Consider the following 21,121-nt stretch of genomic DNA (forward strand, 5'->3'; position numbering starts at 1 on the left):
TTCAGAAATGCGGTACAAAGGCTATTAAGGAAGGCCGCCTACAGCTGGCTGAAAAACCTGAGATGAAGATCGATACAGAGCCCTTCCCCGCACAAATTAATTTTGTGGGTAGGGTTTGGCCTAGTAGGAGGAACCGACCAGTATCAGGTAGCAGGCCAAATTATGGATAGGCCGCACCAAAAAGAGATGTATTCGAATGGTTGGGGATTGTCTTCACCGCATAATACTGTTGCCGAGGTTAGCTTTGAGAAAAATGGAAAGTATGGCGGGTTACTTCAATCGACCAAGTGGTGATAACTTCTCATGCTATGCGACGGCCAAAAAGGCCGCCTAGCGATGGGAAGTGGACGGATAATCGAAAAATGGTCCCACCATTGACTAGGACCCAACGGAGGAGATGGTAACGTCAAATCTTGGCTGCACACTCTGAACAAGGACAGCAGCATGAGCAACCTCCGGGATGAAAATGAGTTATGCATTCTTTTGGAATTGGACCACAAGTTCCAAGGACCAGGGGCGGAACTAGCATTACATAAAAAGGGGGGCTAAAATTTTAAAAATAATATTATATATATCATATATGTAAGAAGACTTACAGTTTATTTGTTGTCGGGCAAGTGTATTCTTCGAGTTGCCATATTTTGAAAATATTGCAAAAAAACTTCAGTTTCAACCTGTTCAAATATTTATATTTCAATATAACATACCAAAGAATCTGTCAAAAATCATCTCCCATCTTACTCCGCAAATCAGTTTTGATAATCTTCATCGTAGAAAAAGATCTTTCAACGGTAGTTATTGCACCAGGCAGAACTAAGACCAACTCGATTAGTCGATACACTAACTTCAAAGGAGTATGCCATCTTCTTTCAACCATCCTTCTAGAAACATCTTCAATACTCTCAAGATCAGAAAAAAATACAGACTCAACTTTTTTAATAATAGTGATATATTGTTTTAGTTCTGCAGCTAGCATAACCTCATCGTCAAAATCATCTGGATATAACTTAGCAAGACAAGTAGTTTATCAATATCAAAATTGGAAAATGAATCTCTAGGATCAAGACATGCAATGCCTAAGAGAACAACTGATCTTGTCTCCGTAAAACGATTATTCATTTGTTGTATGATATGATCAATAACCTAATATAATAATAAATTAAACAAATGATTTGTAAATGAAATAAAATAATCAATACTTCTACTATGAAATTAAAGTTGAAATAAAATAATCAATATTTCTACTATGAAATTAAAGTAGACAAGTACCTGAAGAAAAATATCCCGACAAAAATAATAAAAATAAGTCTTTGGTTGACCATCAACTTTTCTTTGAGATCTAACTCAACCAAGCATAGGATCTTCCATATTCGGCAAAAAAATATCTTTTTCAGAACAAAATTTGAAGACAATTCCCAAGAATTTCTCCTAATTATCCTCATCCCGAAATTCCTTCAAATCATCCTTCAACGCTATAATCAAAGATACGGCATTACCAATATTCTGAGATTTTCATTGCAAAGAAGCTGATAATGCATTTTTTTTCACCAATAATGTGAAAACATCAAATGAGCAATGAAAACAAATTCAAAAGTCAATACTTTTTCAACAAAACCTGCAGCAGAACCTCTATTTTTTTTTATCAATTCCATCCTCAATTATAACTTCAAGAACATTTATAATTGCATCCAACATAACTAAAATCCGACTAATTGTCTTATAATGAGAACCCCAACGAGTATCACCTGGCTGCGCTAAGCCTATTTCTTGATTTTTTTTCCTTTTCCAGTATCAATTACACCATATTCTATGCGTTGTACAAGATCATCATGATACTTTTGACGAGAGCATCTCTGCTTTTACATGAAGCTCCAACAAGATTCACAATCATAAATAAATGATCGAAAAAGCTACACACCAATGCATGATCCTTTGAAGTTGTCACAATTACTAACTGAAGTCGATGAACAAAACAATGAACATAATGTGCTTGACAATTTTCATTTAAAATAAGTGCTTTCAAACTATTAAACTCACCACGCATGTTAGAAGCTCCGTCGTAACCTTGACCTCTAATTTTTTAAAATGATAGGCCATATTTTGCAAATAAATCATTAATGGATTCTTTTAAATATTTTGAAGGAGTATCCTTAACATGCACAACTCTAAGAAATCGCTCAATCACTTCTCTCTTGTTTTTCACAAATCTCAAAACTATGGGCATTTGTTCTTTTACCGAGTTATCTCGAGCTTCATCAATAAAAAAAAAGTACTTGTCTCAAATCTCGTTTAAAATAATTTTTCTCACCTCTATTGCACATGCATTGATGATTTCTTTTTGAATTCTAGGAGATGTCAATTATTTATTTTCCGGAGCATTTGAATTCATTAATTTATTTACTTCTTCATTTCGATCACAATATCATTTCAAAAGTGCAAGAAAGTTACCTCTCTGCATTGACTTTTTTGACTCGTCATGTCCATGGAAAGCCAAACCTTGTTGTAAAAGAACTCTGATTGCATCCACAACTGTTGTTAACCGAATACGGTAATCAACTTCTACCTTCTTGCTTATTTGTGCCAACATATAATCAACATTATGTCGCTGATCTTGAAATGACGAACACTGAATCTTAGCATAACGATGTGCACTTGTTGAAGGACCTTCATGTTCCTTAATTTTTTCTAAGGCTGTTTTCCAATCTCTAAAACCAACTTCTGTAAAAATGGTATCTCCACCATGCTTGTGGCCTTTATTGAACAAATAGCATACAAAACAAAAGGCAACATCTTTTTGTGCACTATATTCAAGTCATTCAAATTGATCAAACCATGTTGACTGAAATTTTCTCATAATCTTACCAAATGAAGACCTCGGAAAATCATGATCATACGGTTGACAAGGCCCTTTAGCCAAATATCGTCTTCTTAATTCATCTCTAACATCAATATGATAGCTATCAATCAGTTTACGTAATCCTGGATTACCAACAATGTTGTTCTCGGATAATTCTATTTGTACTCGATTTCTTTTAACACTTTCTCTATCATCAATACCAATTTGACTAGCAATCATATTATTTGGTAGGTGCAAAGATGAACTTGAAGCAAACCTTTTTTATTTGATAATAAATTTATCCATAACTACACACCTAACAAATAATTAAACAAATAAATCAAATATTAATTATCTAACATAAAATTTTTACATAAAAATAATATATATTCTATTTCCTTACCGAAAATCAAAATTTAACACGAAATATTATGATTTTTATTATGACACAATTTCTCATGTTTCACATAAAAAAAATAATTCAAATTAAATTATTAATCAAACACACTATAAATATAAAAACAAAAAAAGAATAATACTGATTCTTGCTAGTTGGTTCCACCCGATCAGATTTGAATCCAACACCAAAACAAGGATTGAAAAGAAAAAAGATTTCGAAGAACAAAAACAACAGATGAGAGAAAATAAAAGAAAATGAAAACAACGAAGAAATAAAGAAGATTCGAAATTTGAGCGCAACGGAGGTAGAGACTAATTTTGAAGTTTAGGTTAAATTTGATTTGATTTTTAACACAATAATATATATATATATATATATAATATAGTATTATTAATAAAATACTATATATATTATATATTTAAAAATAAAGAAAAAAGCAAAACAAGAACGGTGGCGGCTGTTGAATATTATTAGAATGAAATTTAGGTTAAATTATTACGATTAATATATATTAATAAAATATAAATATATTATATATATATTTTTGGGCAAGTGGGGGCTCCCCTTGCCCAATGTTACGTTCGTCTCTGCCAAGGACCTCCCCTAAATTACTATCCCTAATTGAAGGGATTCCATGAATCAATATTTCATAATTGAAAGAATTTCATAGATCAAGGGATTACGAATTATTACGGATTGCCATCAATTATATGTCAATAATATTAAATAAGACTGATTATAATCTATATGATTTTATTTTCTTTAGGAGTACACTTTCTTGTTTTAATTTTCATGGGTTCTCTATAAAAGGTCTCATGATTATCATTGTAAGGATATTCATTTAACAAAAATATTTTATAAACTAGTTTTTATTTCAAGAACGAGTCTTGTGCATTATTTGAAGTGTAATCTTGAGTGATTTGGTTACATTTTCATATCCTCAAATTGAGTTGTTTTGAGTGATTTGAAACAAGTTGTGGCCTCTCGAATAGTACTGGAACTATTCTTGCCTTAGCTTGTATTGTTGGTTTGTTTAGAGGATTGTGAGACGTGAGCTTGATCTTTCGTGTTGCCTTCCCGAATACCTCTCAATTCAAGAGAGTCCAGGTTATCTCCATTAATATATATATATATATCCATTCATCATTTGTTCTATCCAAATCTTTCCAATTTTATTATCACTTATTCGTGTAGAATTCGATCCGAATTGTCATCCACTACAAAAAAATAATATATTTGTAACGGAATTCCGTCCCTAAAGTTCACGTAGCTAACGTAATTTTATTCCTAATTCCGTCTCTAATGTCATTAGTAACGGAAAAAGTAGATTTAGAGACAAAAAAAGTTTTGTTACAAAAATGATTTTTTCTTGTAGTGATCCTTGGAAAATTCGCATCATCTGGTATCAGAGCTAGTTGATACAATTTCCTGATTGATATCACGGTTCTTATTTTAAAAAAAAAATAAAAAAGAAAAAAAGTTCCAAAAAGAAAATTCTGAAAAAAAAATCCGAAAAAAATGTACATAATCTTTCTCATTTTTCTATTCGATTATCTAAAGGTCTTATTACTTGTGATTTTTACTTGAAATTTCTTGATTTGGGAATTGCATTGGGTCGTTGTCAGTTTTATTTAAGTGAGTGAAACACGAGCGGAGTGAAAGAGTATTTGTGGCGAGATCATTACATAGCGGAGAATACGATTCAAGAGAGGAGAAACCTTGTGAGGATATTACCCTTTTTATTTTTACATTTTTCTTTGATGCCAGGTGAAGGACACCCAAACGAGTGCCTTAATCCTCAAATCGCAGCGCTATCCAAAGCATTGGAATCATGATTCACGAAGCAACCTACTGACAAGATGGACACCTTACACTCGATGTTGGTTGATCTTGATCAATCTATTCGGGAATTGATAGTTGAGCGTCAGCAAGTCCGACCCACCCCCGACGCCAGTCGATTTGCAAGGCGGAATCCTATATACCGAGGTAAGGAAGACTCTTCTGAAAATTTTGATGAAGAATGGGAGCCAACCCCTCCAAATAGAGACAACCAAAATCAAGATCCTGTGAGGAACTTCAAGATTAGCATCCCTTCTTTCAAGGGAAGTTCTGACCCGGATGTTTATCTTGATTGGGAGAGGAAGATGAAGTTGATTCGAGATTACTCTTCATATGATGATGAGAAATGGACGAGGATTGCTTTAATGGAGTTCACCGATTATGCCCTTAATTGGTGGAAACAACTGTGTACGAAACGAAGGCGAGAATGGAATGCCCGGATCACCATATGGGATAGGCTCAAGAAGGCTATGAGGAAACGATTCGTACTATCCTGGTATAGGAGGGAGCTACACGAACAAGTTCAACAAATGTCTCAAGGTAATAGAAATGTAGAGGAGTATTACAAAGAGCTTGAAACAGCCATGATGCGGGCTGATATTGTGGAGGACCTTGAAGCAACCATGGCTCGATTCATGAGTGGAATCAACCAAGAATTGAGGGATACTCTAGAGCTACACCTGTATGTTGACTTGTCGGAATTGCTCAAACGTGCGATTTTATTAGAGAAACAATGCAAGCGAAAGGGGCGAGATGATTCTTTCAACCAACCACTACCCTGGTCCATTCAAACTATCCTAGAGCCTGGAGATATTCTCACTACTAACGTCAATAATTTTCTAATGTTGACAAAGGAAAAGGTGTTGTGCATGCTGGCACAACTCGAAACACCGAAAAGGAATATGTCCATGGCAATAATCCCCAAAATTGTGAAATTACCTATTTTCGGTGTCAAGGGAAAGGACACTATGCCTCTGAGTGTTCGAACAAGAAGGCCATGATCTTGACGGATGCTGGTGAAGTGGTGATGATGAAGGAGATGTAGACGGTGAGCAAATGCTTGAATGTTAGGAAAGGACTGCTGCAAAAGATGATGAATATTCCAAAATCACGGTGGTAACTCTGAGGTCCCTTAGTACATTTCAAAAGGAGGAACCAACCCAAATGCAAAGGGAGAACATCTTCCACTGTCATTGCAATATCGGAGGCAAAATTTGCAGCATGATAATTGATAACAAAAGCTGCACCAATGTGGTTAGTGAGAAATTGGTCATAAAGTTTAACCTTGTCACCAAGCCCCATCCGCGATCCTATCGATTGCAGTGGCTGACCAATAATGAGGAACTATGGGTAAATAAACAAGTTGAGATAACCTTCCAAACTCGTGGTTATATGGACCAGGTTGTATGCGATGTTGTGCCAATGGAGGCTTGCCACATACTACTTGGACAGCCTTTGCAATTCGATTGCAATGTCACTTACTTTGGGCAGGAGAATACTTTTACGCTCACACATGAGGGAAAAAAGATCACTTTGACTCCGCTCACCCCACAAGAAGCCCATACGGATCAGGAAGTGATACAAAGGAACCATATTCAAGAAATGATGACTATGAAGAACCTCTCAAAATCAGCGGGAACTCAAAGCCTCGTACAAGAGGCAGACATAAATTCCATGGCAAATTTGTTTACGACCGCCCCATTGCAAGTGCCAAGAGTGATCTCCTCAGAAAAACGAGAGAAAAGTAAAGGAGTACCTACTAAATATACCCTTTTCCAAATGGGAAGGAACATTGACCAAGCCATATTTCTCACTCGAAAGGATATTAGATCCATTGGAGAGGATGAGAGTGATAGGATTTACATTTTTCTTTGTAAATTTAATTGTCTTACAACTCATGATTTGCAATCTAAACTACCTCTAGAGTTCTATCATATTTTTCAGAAATTTTCTATGTATTACCCAAGGAACTACCAAGCGAGTTGCCCACATTCCGTGGTATTGAACATCAGATTAATTTCATACCTAGCGCTCAATTGCCTAATAGGCCGGCATATAGAGCCAACCCAGAGATCCAAAGGCAAGTCTAAGACTTGTTAGATAAAGGTTGGGTGCGTGAGAGCTTTAGTCTTTGTTCTGTACCGGTACTCTTCGTTCTAAAGAAGGATAGTAAGTGGCGCATATGTGTAAATTATAGAGCAATAAATCTCTATACCATTAAAGGAGAGGAAGAGAAAAGAAAGAAAACTAAAAGAGTGAAGAAAGTCACAAAAGAGCATCAACCTGCACCGAGCTTTACTTAAGTCCTTCCATTTTTTCCATTATCTTAAAAGCCATTGTATTAGATTTTTTCAAAAGCTTTAAACATTCATTGTAGCATAAAAGCCTCCTATGTGAAGACCATTGACATTGATCATACTATTAAAAACTATTGTAGCCCCTTGTTTTAGTCCCTATCTATCGTGGATCTGAATTTAGGTATTTTTCAATATGTTTTTTAAAATTTTCAAGTATTTTAGGTTAGAAGCTGACAAAGTGGTCATATTTGAGTGCATATAATAATTTATACGAAGTTTTCGATTTTTACTCAAGACCAATTTATTCTAGATATGTATATTTATATTATAATTTTAATAGAGGAAGAAGATTGGGAGGAGAGGGGCTACAAAGGTGTAGTAGGGTATTATGAGATCTCATACGAGAAAAGGAAGAAGAGATGGGGCGCGGCGAGCTTGAGATTTAAGAAGTGGAAACGAAAAAGTTAAGGCACCGTGGTAGATGTGGTTGGTATTAAGCCGCATATTATAGTTTTATTTTTATAATAATATATTTATAATCAAAACTAATACTCTCTTCATTCAAAAATTAATGTCCTATTTTTTTCGTTTAGAACGTCCAATAAATATTGTCTTTTTTTTTATACACAAATTTTATTTTTTTATCCTTTATTTATTTACTATTTTTATTTGAGCATGCATTATCTTTATCTTACTACAAAAATGCAAACTTGTCAATTCATACTAAAAAAATTAATTATTTAAAATACCGTGCATATATGATTTAGGAAAAAAAAATAGATTGAGGAAGTATATATTATATATAATATATATATATGAGGGTGGTATGGGTACCAATACTTATATTTTTTTCCTTATATTTTTAAATTCTTTAATAAAAATAATTTTCTCTTAATTAATTTGGATAAAGTTTATTCATAATAGCTTTATATGTATGGATAAAATCAAATAAGATAATTTTAGAAAGTAATATAAAATTATTTTGATCTACGCCATCGAAACTAAATAAGATCTAATTTGTTTTACTATTTTATATTTTGCAATACAAAAATAACTTCTCTAAATATATCAAAATGTTACGAAATACATACGTAGTTACACGAAATAACTACGTAGCATATATGTCTGCTTTTTTTTCCTATTGAAGTTTTTATTGAAGTTTCCTGCCTATAAATACAATGATGAAATGTTTAATGAATTGATAATTTGCATTCAATTCTCTCATCCTCGCTTTAAACATTTGCATATATTATTATATATATACATATTTCCATATTAATACTTGATTTATATATAAATATACTTACTAATATTATATTATATTATTATTATATAACACGTTATCAATACGAAGGCTCTTACCCATTTTATTTTTGATAAGTTTTATTTTCATATTATCTATATTATCTATTTTCTAAACTATGGAAAACCTTACAAAATTTTCTTTTAAACTGGCAATAATTTTCTGACTTGGTCCCTGTATGTAGAAATGCATCTGGTTTCTATGGACCTTGTTCATACAATTGCCAGTGAAAGTACGGCTACAAGCCATGATTGGGCTAAGGCTATTATTTTCATTCGTCATCATTTGGACATTCCTTACAGTCTGAATTTTTTACGGTGAAAGATCCACTAAATTTGTTGAATGAATTAAGGGAGAGATTTGGGCACTTGAAATATATCACTCTCCCCAAAGCCCGACATGATTGGCTTAACCTGCGATTGCAGGATTTTAAAACTGTTACAGAGTACAACTCTGCTATCCATCAAATTAAATCTCAGTTGAAACTCTACGGAGAAATTGTTACTGAGAATGATAAATTGGAGAAGACTCTCTCTACCTTTCATGCTTCTAATGTTGTGCTGCAACAAAAGTATCGCGAGAAAATTTTTCAAAAGTACTCACAGCTCATTGCATGTCTTTTATTAGCTGAGCAAAATAATGAGTTATTAATGAAAAATCATCAGTCCCGGCCCACTGGTTCCAGTCCGTTCCCTGAAGCGAACGTGACATTTTATGAACGAGGCTGAGGATGTGGTAGAGGCCGTGGACGTGGTCGCGGTCGTGAGAGTCAATGCAGTCGATATACCCCTTACAATCACCGCAGTATTGACATTAACATGAAGCAGAGTAAACCCCAATATGGGGATATAGCCGAAAAGGCTAAACAGGGAAAGAGGCAAATCGGCATTTGTAATCGGTGTGGCATTGAAGGCCATTGGGCCAATACCTGCAAAACAGCCAAACACCTAGCCGATCTTTATCAAGCCTCACTGCAGAAAAAGGGGAAGAGGGTCAAGACTAATCACGTTGATAATAATGACGACCCCGATAATGTTCTTTTGGATTACGACACAACGCATCTTGATATAGCGGATTTTGTCGTAGATCCAGCAAACCCCCAGTGATAGACATATTATGTCATTTTATATTTTGTAATATTTAAATTATCACATATTATCTTTTTGTAATGCATTTTGTAATACTTATATCTGTCTTTATTAATAATGCGTTTATTTATATTTGAAGGTTAAATGGATGCCAAACAAAATGATGCAAATATGTGTTTCATTGATAGTGCAACGACACATACTATATTGAAACACGAAAAATATTTCTCCCATTTGAAAAGGGAAAAGATGAATGTCAATACAATTAGTGGCAGTGCAAAATTAATTGAAAGCTCTGGAGAAGCCATTATATTTCTCCCCGTGGGGATGAAAATTGTGATACAGTATGCACTATTGGCCACTAAAGCTCGAAGAAATTTACTAAGCTTTCAGGACATTCAGAAAAATGGTTATGAGTGATACCGATGGTGAATATCTATTGATCAATAATATTATTGATAAAAAGAAATGCATCATTGAGATATTACCCTCACTCTCTACTGGCTTATATTATGCCAGATTAGGTGTTGTTGAAACATACCTCACGGTAGATCAAAAGACTACCGATTTTCAAATATAGCATGATCGTCTTGGGCATCCTGGCAGTATAATGATGAGGCGAATAATTGAGAATTCACATGACCATTCATTAAAAGGTCAAAAAGTGTTAAACTCAAATGAGTTAACCTGTGTTGCCTGCACTCAGGGAAAATTGATAACCAGGCCATCGCCAGCTAAAGTAGGTATTGAATCACCTACATTTTTGGAAAGAATACACGGGGATATATGTGGACCAATAGACCCACCGTGTGGGCCATTTAAATATTTAATGGTGCTTATTGACGCATCTATGAGATGGTCTTATGTATGTTTATTATCTACTCGCAATGTGGCATTTGTGAGATTTCTTGCCCAAATTATTAAATTACGGGCACAATTCCCCGATAATCCAATTAAGACTATACGTCTGGATAATGCTGGTGAATATACATCGAATGCATTTGATGATTATTGCATGTCGATTGGAATTAATGTAGAGCAATCAGTTGCTCATGTTCATATACAAAATGGTCTGGCAAAATCACTTATTAAAAAATTGCAATTGATTTCTAGACCATTGTTGATGAGGTCTATGTTGCCCGTTTCAACTTGGAGGCATGCAATCTTACACGCAGGAACACGCATAAGAATGAGGCCGACAAGCTATTATAGCTACTCCCCGATGCAGTTAGTATTTGGTCACGAACCAAATATATCTCATCTACGTATTTTTGGGTGTATTGTTTATATTCCTATTCCACCCCCCAAACGTACAAAAATTGGTCCTCAACGTAGATTGGGCATTTATGTCGGATATGAATCGCCGTCAATTATAAAATATCTTGAGCCTATGACGGGTGATTTATTCACTACAAGATTTGCAGATTGTCATTTTGATGAATCATATTTTCCGACATTAGGGGGAGACAAAAGTGAACCAAAAGGGATATTAATTGGAAAATCCCATTGAATTTTAATGATCCTCGTACAAAGCAGTGTGAACAAGAAGTTCAACGCGTTATACATTTGCAAAATATTGCAAATCACTTACCGGATGCATTCAATGACTAGAGCAAAGTCACTCGATCATATATCCAAGCTGCTAATGCTCCGGCTAAAATAATTGTCCCTGATGGACAAATTGCAGTTGCTAATGAATCAGCGACACGCTTAAAGCGTGGTAGACCACTCGGTTCTAAAGACAAACATCCTCGAAAGGAAAGAGGAATGAATGATGATAATCATAAAAATATCAGGAATGACATTGATAAATCTCAATCTAATGAGGAAGTCAACCCTGAAATAATTGCTCCAGAAAAGCACGATCTTGAAGAATATGATGAGATTATTGAAAACTCAATCAACTATGTTACTTCAAGAAAATGTTGGAACTGTAAAGAGACAATTATCGATAATGCCTTCGCATACAGTTTAGCACATGATATAATGGAAGAAAATGAGGATGCAGAGCCAAAATCGGTTCATGAATGTCGGCAAAGAAATGGTTGGCCAAAATGGGAAGATGCGATTCAATCAGAGGTTGACTCATTAAACAAAAGAGAAGTCTTCGGACCAATTGTTCAAACACCAGATGGTATAAAACCAGTTGGATACAAATGGGTGTTTGTACGAAAAAGAAATGAGCATAATGAAATTGTGAGATATAAAGCCCGTCTTGTAGCTCAGGGATTCTCACAAAGACCTAGAGTAGATTTTGATTAAACATACTCTCAAATTGTCGATGTAATAACATTTAGATACCTTGTAAGCCTAGAAGTGCGAGAAAAGCTCGATATGCGTCTTTTAGATGTAGTTACTGCATATCTCAAATTTTTTCTATAAAGATATGCAGTAACTACGTCTAAAAGAAGGTTCTTGAAGGATTCAATATGCCTGAAGCATACAAATTAAACCCAAGGGAATCATATTCCATCAAATTGAAAAAGTCATTGTATGGACTTAAACAATCAGGGCGAATGTGGTATAACCGTCTGAGCCAATGTTTAATAAAAGAAGGTTATACTAATGATCCAATATGCCCATACGTCTTTATAAAGAAAAATGGATCAAATTTTGTCATTATTGCTATATATGTTGATGATCTCAATTTAATTGGAACTCCTGAAGAGATCCAAACTGCAGTTGAATATCTAAAGAAAGAATTTGAGATCAAAGATTTTGGAAAGAAAAAATATTGTCTGGGATTACAAGTGGATCATGTGAACAATGGAATATTTATCCATTAATCTACATATATCCAGAAGGTATTAAAACAATTTTATATGGATAAATCTCACTCTTTGAGTACACCAATGGTGGTCAGATCCCTTGATCCCAATAAAGATCCATTTAGGCCAAAAGAAGAAAATAAAGAAATACTTGGCCCCGAGGTACTATATCTTAGCGTTATTGGCACATTAATGTACCTTACAAATTGTACCAAACCAGATATATATTTTTTAGTAAATCTACTGGCCAGGTTTAGCGCATCCCCCACAAAGCGCCATTGGAATGGTATCAAGCACATTTTTCGTTATCTTCAGGGAACTCATGACCTCCGTTTATTTTATTCGAGTAAATCTCAAAATGAATTAATTGGTTATGCTGATGCTGGTTATTTGTCTGATCCACACAAAACAAAATTTCAAACTGGCTATTTATTTACCTGTGGTGGAACTGCAATATCTTGAAGATCTGCTAAACAGACAATAACAACAACTTCTTCAAACCATGCTGAGGTTTTAGCAATTCACGAAGCCAGTCGTGAATGTGTTTGGTTGAGGTCTATGACTCACCATATTCAGAAAAATTGTGGCTTGATTTCTGATGATGTATTACCTTCTACAATATTATTTGAAGATAATACAACTTGTATAGCTCAATTAAAGGGAGGATATATTAAAGGCGATCGGACAAAACACATATCTCCGAAGTTCTTTTTCACTCACGATCTTCAGAAAAATGGTGAAATTGATGTGCAACAAATTCGATCTTCTGAAAATTTTACAGACTTATTTACGAAGGCGCTACCGTAGCATATATGTCTGCTTTTCCTTCCTATTGAAGTTTCCTGCCTATAAATACGACGATGAAATATTTAATGAATTGATAATTTCCATTCAATTCTCTCATCCTTGCTTTAAACATTTGCATATATTATTATTATATATATACATATTGCCTTATAAATACTTGATATATATATAAATATACTTACTAATATTATGTTATAATATTATTATATAACAAAAAATTAATACATATATATATCTTTTTATTATATTTGCTCTTTACCGGTGAAATATAGGTAAAAAATTGTTCTCTTCTAATTATTGGCCTAGCCTTTCCGTATATACATATAGGTTATTTCATTTATATATATTCAATCATACTTTTATTTTATGACAAAAAAAAATTAAGTGATATAAAAATTTGTACTTCTCAATTGATAGATAGTAAAATTTTTATCAATGTCGTTTCTAAAAGAATATGAATAACATTAAAAATATGACATTCAAATATGTACCAACGCGGAACCAGAAATTGATGAAAGAGGAGGCTCATTTTTTTAAATTTCAAAATCACACAATTTATTTATTATTAGATGATTTTATTCTTTGAGAATGTCATATTTAAAAACTGCAAAATAATGAACTACAACAATATCAACTACATATTGTAATATTTTCTTTGATATGGGCTAAAATCCACAAGTATTTTTTATTAAAAAAAATTTATTTAAAAAAATATCGAAGATTGTTTCTTCCTCCTATGTGTTTGATTAGAGTTTTTTTCTAATATTTTTTACTTTTATTAAATAATTTATTTTACATTAAAAAATCAAATAACATTTATTTATATCACATAAAAAAATATTCAAATTAAGATTCTTTTTATTAATCAAAAGCTAAGTTCAAAATCCAAATGAAGATACTTTATATAAAATTAATATATTTTTAGTTATTTTATTTTTTTATACAACATATGAAATCTTATATATATATATATATATATATGTTAAACTTAACATATAAAAAAATAAAGGGGTGGGGTACGGTAGGGGAGAGGGGGTTGCAACCACCCTTGCCCCTACTTGTGTTTGCCATTGCACGACTTCAAATTCATATATTTAATGTCACGGATAAATATAAATTTATCATGGAAATTATATTAATAAAAAATTAAATTTTTTGAGTTAGAAACTATAAGTAGATAGACTAAAAGTATGTATTAATTCACGAATAATTTACTTTAATTGGTTAACTATGTTTATATAGTTAAACATCTTAAATATGATTATTTTAAAAATATTTCAGTGACTATTTGTATAAAAAACACCAATAAATTAAATTTAACTAATGCAATTTTCATAAAATATTGTAATTTCGCTTACATAAATAAATTAAATATATATAGTATGATTATACCAAAAAACACAACTTTTTGAATAATAATATTATTATTATATTTGTTGTTAGGATTAATGGTCGAATAACAATAGAAATTTAAAGAAGATACAGATTTACGTGGTTTACCAATAACGTGTTAGCTACATCCACATGCAGAAATGGAGAACAAAGAACAAATTTGTTGAAGACAAATATGTTACAAATTACAGATTTTATATCTCTAAGTCTATTCAAATAAACTAAGAGAATACATCAAACGGGCTCAGCGAGACCTCCATAAAAACTCAGCGAAGTGACAAACTAAATTCAAAGCATATCAACAATGTTGTATTTTTATTATATTAACATAATTCATGTGTTGTCTATTTTTCTATCGTATGATGTTTGTATTTACATTGTATGTTATTAGCATTGTATATCAACACGAATTCTTCTAATGCACTTTGTCATTATTCACGCGCAACTCTAGGACAAATACAGTTAACTCTAAAGTTCTTTTAGTATGGCTGCTGAAAAGAAATGTGCATATTATTGACATAAGTAGTATATTCAATCTCGAATGGCTTAACACTGATTTATCCATACATGAGAGTTGACCTAGCTCTTGCCAAACTCTAGGAGTATCACATTCCCCACCCCCCTCACTTAAGAATGCAATGTCTATATTGCATATAAGCATCATGCCCTTTGTCAAACCCCTGTAAATCAAATGGTGAGTGGAAAAAAAAATGATAGGCCACTCTGAATTTTTTTCTTTTTACTATACATTTATATAGAACTATATATTTTGCATACAAAATATCATATTAATAACTATTATATTTTTAAAAAATACAAAAATATATATATATATAAACAAAACCCAACTAATTATAATAAGTATTTGCATGTTTGTATTTTTATAATCATATAGTAAAATATATAATAAAAAGATAAAATTATGCATTGGATGGACAACTAAAAAAAAATTATAAATAATTGTAAAATGTTGTATCACGCCAGACTTCACAAATATAATATGCATGTATTGCAATGATTTAATCAAAATAATTTTAAGGTAATAAATTATATGTATCTCAATATTTTAGTTTTCATCATAATTATATATCCTATACAACTTTTAGCATTGATATGATGTAATTTGACGATAAAAGATAGTACTAAAATATGAACTTAAAATCATTACATAAACAATCTTATTTTATCTTTCTTCATATTCCATTTTATTTGAAATTTTTACAAAAGTATGTACTTTTTTCGTCTGCTCAATTTTACAAAAGAAGTCGGCATAAAATTGGTGGAAGGGAGAAGTATATATATATATATTCATGTTTACCTGTTTTAATATTGTAATAGATATATTATATGTAGTGACAGAAAAATGATAAATCCGTAGTGTGTGATAATATTTAAGTTTTGATAGAGTTACTTATATATTTATACAACCATCTTCCTTTTAATATGATAGAATTAAAATTTGTTAGAATAAGATTAAGTTAGATTGGGCTTTCATGAATAAACTACAATACGAGAGATTAAACCAAATAATCAAGTCAAAACCTTCCACAACAAAAATAAAAATGAGATTTATGCCCAACATTGTGAAAGTTTGAAAAACGGAAATTCGTGTTTTCTTAACGATCGGATTAAGCTGAAGTTTTCAAAAGATGTTCGTAATTCGTTGTTTTTTCAATCCAACGGTGAGATTTTTGATATATCTATAATTCGATCAGAATTTTAAAGAACGTGATAGAATTTTTAGGATTGTTTTCTTGATAATGATTTTTCTTAAATTTGTAATTTCCGTTGGTTGATTATGTGGCAATTAAGTGTATTTATATGCATTTTGAATAACTATTATATCTAATTTGATTATAGTGAATTTTCTTCTTTGGTCTCGAAACTGGTAGTTTTTTTTTCCTTTATCTTCAAAGAGCTTTCATATGAAAAATTGTCTTATTTCTTTTATATTTTATTTGCTCATATAGTTCGTTATTGTTCTTCATATTCTTGTAAGGAGGGTGAAGGATTTCCACATAAAAAAATATCATATCTTTTTCATATTTTATTTACGACATAATACTTTATCGTTTCTCATATTCTTGTAAGAGGATTGCATTTTTTTCATCAATATATAGTGAAATTCTTAAAATATATATATAAAGCTTCCATTATTTCTTAATAACCACCGCAGCTGCTGTTATCACCTTCTTCTATCATGGTTTCGCTGGTGGGGGATTTTTTTACTATAAAAATAGGCCTTGAAATTCACTTTGGGCCGTACTTTCGTTGGGCTTGATCAACCTAGGCTTTATTTCCTTATTATGATGTGGGCTCTTCCTCTACTTTTGGGCTCAACTCCTCATTTAGGCCTTTGCCAAAACAAGTCACTTCTTCTTCTTAGACTTTGCCCCCCACAAAAAATATTTGTATTGGTTGGATATCCAAGAATATCCAAAATTTTTTGCAATTTTTTCTCCTAGGAGTTTCTCGTCAAATCACTTTTAGCGGCAGATTGGAAGATCAATAAACCTTTTTTAGGGCAAAATTTCTTCTTTATCATTTCAGACTAATGTTAGCATTGTTTACGTCGTTTTTTAGCCTTAGAAAGTAGCTTTGTGTGTCCTACACTTGATTCTGTTTGCTGCTTTAACTTTTAATTGTATTTTCCATCATTTTCTTTTTCCAATGATTAAACCCATCACTTTCTTGTTTTTTTGCTCAAAGGGTTCTTTAAATCCGCTTTAAAGTCATTGCTTCCACAAGATGATCACTCTTCTTACGAGGCCAAGTTTTTTCCTCCTTAAGAGCAAGTTGTAGTGAAAGACCTTAAAAGCTACCGATGTCGTGGTCGAAGGCTTGGTAAATGATATTCCCATAGATGGGTGATATTTATTTTCCACCTTTAGGGTCACCTTTCAAGAGCGAAAAATCCACAATTATCATTAGCCCTTCAACGGATTTACGCGTCCATATTTTCTCCTCTGGACCATCTGTCGGAAGCAGAAAATATTTAAAAATTGCTTGCTACTCAGTGGATTTAACAATTTTTCTTCCTCCTAATAGAACAACTCTTTTAGTCATCTCCCATTTCTGGACAAACTGAATGTCATCAATCCTCTAGTCGTAAATTGTCTTTTGTGAATATCAAATCTCTGAATGATAAAAAAAAAATGGTATTTATCCCAATTTTTGTAATCCTCCACCTCAATAGTCTTCAATTTATCATTATTCATAATCTTTCGAAATATCACTAGCTCCTCCATCTATCAAAAAGTTATCTACAACCCGGCCATCCAAAGAAACTGTAAGACAAATTAGTTTCATATGCCGCATGTGGACTCACTGGGAATTTTTTAGTGATCATGTCCTCCACATGTTCTACAGCTGATCAGCCAACTCCTTAGCCCATAATACTAGACTAGGATGCTTGATCATCACATCCCCTTGGCGGAATTGAGGTTGAGTTGATGTTACACTGCATTCTTGCAGTATGGATCCAATAATATTAATCGGAAAACTATTGTGGTACTCCAATACTTTTTCCATGTCCTCATCCGCCACAAATAGTCAAACAAGCTTCGGATCCCTCATAATTATTCAAGGCCCCAACTTTAGACCCACATTTTAATACCTTAGTAAAAGAGAATTCCATATGAGAGTTCAAATTGGATCCGACGGATCCATGTCTGAAATTGATGTTGCACATTATGCTTCTCAACTACCCAAACTGAAACCCGCTTTGATGGCCTAATAGCCCACCCGATCCACGTATATGTAGCCTTCAAAGTGGCTTCCAAACTTCCTTTATTAAGGATAAGGCTGGTGTCTTAGTTTGGTTCAGATGTATTCCGAAAAAATTAGTAAATATCGGTTGAAGGTGGACCTCTTGGATAGAGTTGTTAAACGAACCAAGCCGTTCGTGAACTCGGCTCAGTTTGATTCGATTCGGCTCGATTAAAGCTCATTTGTGAATATTAATGAAGCGAGTTGAACAACATAAACAGACTCGTTTGGTTAACAAACGAGCCCGGGCTTTTTTCGCGAACGTTCGCAAACGTTCGTTGATATAATATATTTATTATAAATATTATATGTACATAGAAAATTATAATTTATAAATAAATAAAATATCAATTTAAAATAAATAAATATAATAATTTAAAATTTTCTTTTTAATTTATATATAAATTAATAAAAAAGTGAGACAAACAAGCTCGAACAAATTCAAACGAGCTTAATCGAGCCTAAATTAGCCGAATATAAACAGGAACTCAAACAATAAAAATCCTTAACGAGCCGAGCTCGAACACTACGAACGTGCTTGAAAGCTTAACGAATGAACACAAACACTTAATATTCGGCTCGGCTCGCCTTATTAACAGCTCTACTCTTGGCCATCTTCTAGATTCGAGTTATCCTCTTTATCTTAAAATTCTTTTGGAACCGTAGGATGACTTTGCCCCCCGCTTCTTGAGCTACCGGAAGGTTTTATTCTACTCTAATAGCCTTAGAAGCCAACATCTGGAGATCAACATACCCTTGGAAGACTAGTTTAAACTTGCATCAGCCCTCTATCCTCCTAAATCGCTCAAAAATATCTTCCACAGGCTCATCCACCTTTTCCGTAAGCTAAAAAGGTTTTTGATAGTCTTCTTGGGCAGCGGACTGTGGAAACACTCATGAAATGCACTCTTAAACTCGTTCCAACTTTGCAATGAATTAAGATACAATGAGGTTTACCAACTAACAGTCGGTCTAGTTAGTGATAGAGAAAAGATTTGCAGTTTATACCACTCATTGGTGCTAAACTCTCCACCACATTAAGCTATAAATTGGCTTATGTGCTTGACGCTTATTTTGTAATCCTCTCTAAAAATAGAGTGAATTCCGATATCTTTACATTACGAGAAATTAGATGTTCCTATGCAATCCGGTCTGAAAAAGGTTGTTGATACTATGGTCTTGCAAGCATACTAAGAGGATCATAACCATATACCTTCCGAACCGCTTCCTCCAAAACATCCGGATTTACTGGTGGATTTCTTTGTATGTTACCCTGTTGCACTTGATTTGGTGGAATCTACTAGGGGTAAATCCACAACCAGATGGTCCTCATGCGTGGGTGGAAAACCCTGAAAACATATTCTTTACCTATTGAATGTGGCGGATTTTCCACTGGAGATGACATAATTTGATGCAAAGGCACCTTAAAAGACAACCACAGTCGTGGCCCATCAGGAATGACCAGTGATGGAACTCGTTGAACCACTTTTGTAATGGAGCAATCCTCCCGTGCAAAAAGAACACCTGAAAGATGATATCCGCCACATGATCAATGCGGTGGATTATTCACTGAAAATGGCGGAACTTGATTTACTAATTTCTTTATTGATAGTTGTGGTCGTGGGCCTTTGGGCAATTCTTTTGCTGGTACTCTGACTAGCCGATTAGCTGGAATTTTCTAACTCATCGGGACTCGCATGGGTGGATTCGGACGGACATCCTTGGATGCATTTGGTGGTGGTGCATAGCTAGTTGCTATAGATGTCATTTTATCCATATTTACTTACCCTTTCCGACAGGTAGATCGTCGGGATCTAGGGATACTAAGGAGTTCCATAATATGAAGAGAGAACGTAAGACGGTTAATTCAAAGGATTCTAACTCCTCTATGGTCCTGGCAGAAACGGTGAGGCCGTGTTTCCTCCAAACCCGTAAAACTTTGATGTTGGCTCAACAGACCATGCTGTCCCCCAAGTGGATTGGTTAGACTAATGAGTGAGGCCAGCGGAAAATCCAACACCTTCTGAGGGCGTCACACTTGCCAAAGTGCCTAATGAAGCTCCATCCCACTGGAGGATAGAAACATGTTCATATTGAAACTGAGGAGAATATGAATTTGTTACATGAGGTGGCTGATAAGGCGAGACTACATTGGTGGTTATTCATTGGTGCTTTACCTTTTCTAGCCTCTTAATCTCTCAACCAGGCCATTTATTTTGGATAGTAGGCCGAATCACCTCCGCTAAATACTTTGAAAGTGACCAGGTAGAATCATGCAGAGATGATCGTACTTCCTCCCTGATCTGCTTTTGGATAATGTTGGCAGACATAGATAAGGCTGGCGTCTGACCCTCATTTTCATCGGGAGCTGATGCGTTTCCGGTGATGGGATCGGTGTCATAAGGTATCAAATCCTGTCCTCCAACTTTCGCAGCATTGACTTTTGGTGGCATGATGGATGGAAATTTTTGATTCCATAGTTTCATTTACGAAAAATGAGACATAAAATAATTGTGGTCCCACTAGGCGTGTCAATTTATTGTATACGGAAATTCATATATTCTAAATCTCACGACAACTTGATGAAATCGGTCGAAGAATGGCCAAGGGTTCCTCAGGACAC

General features: G+C 33.6%; 1 protein-coding gene across 1 annotated transcript; it reads right to left on the reverse strand.

The window, feature by feature from the left end:
• Positions 1-2,422: 2,422 nt before the first annotated feature.
• On the reverse strand, positions 2,423-3,076 carry LOC127262759 (uncharacterized). Its single transcript, XM_051291571.1, has 2 exons — positions 2,863-3,076; positions 2,423-2,751 (listed from the first exon to the last, which is right to left on the reverse strand). The coding sequence occupies exons 1-2, from the start codon at positions 3,074-3,076 to the stop codon at positions 2,423-2,425; spliced, it is 543 nt and encodes a 180-aa protein (XP_051147528.1).
• Between the last annotated feature and the right edge of the window lie 18,045 nt (positions 3,077-21,121).

This window comes from Andrographis paniculata, unplaced genomic scaffold (genome assembly GCF_009805555.1).
Source record: "Andrographis paniculata isolate CXL003 unplaced genomic scaffold, ASM980555v1 Contig66END, whole genome shotgun sequence".
Taxonomy (NCBI): Eukaryota; Viridiplantae; Streptophyta; class Magnoliopsida; order Lamiales; family Acanthaceae; genus Andrographis; species Andrographis paniculata.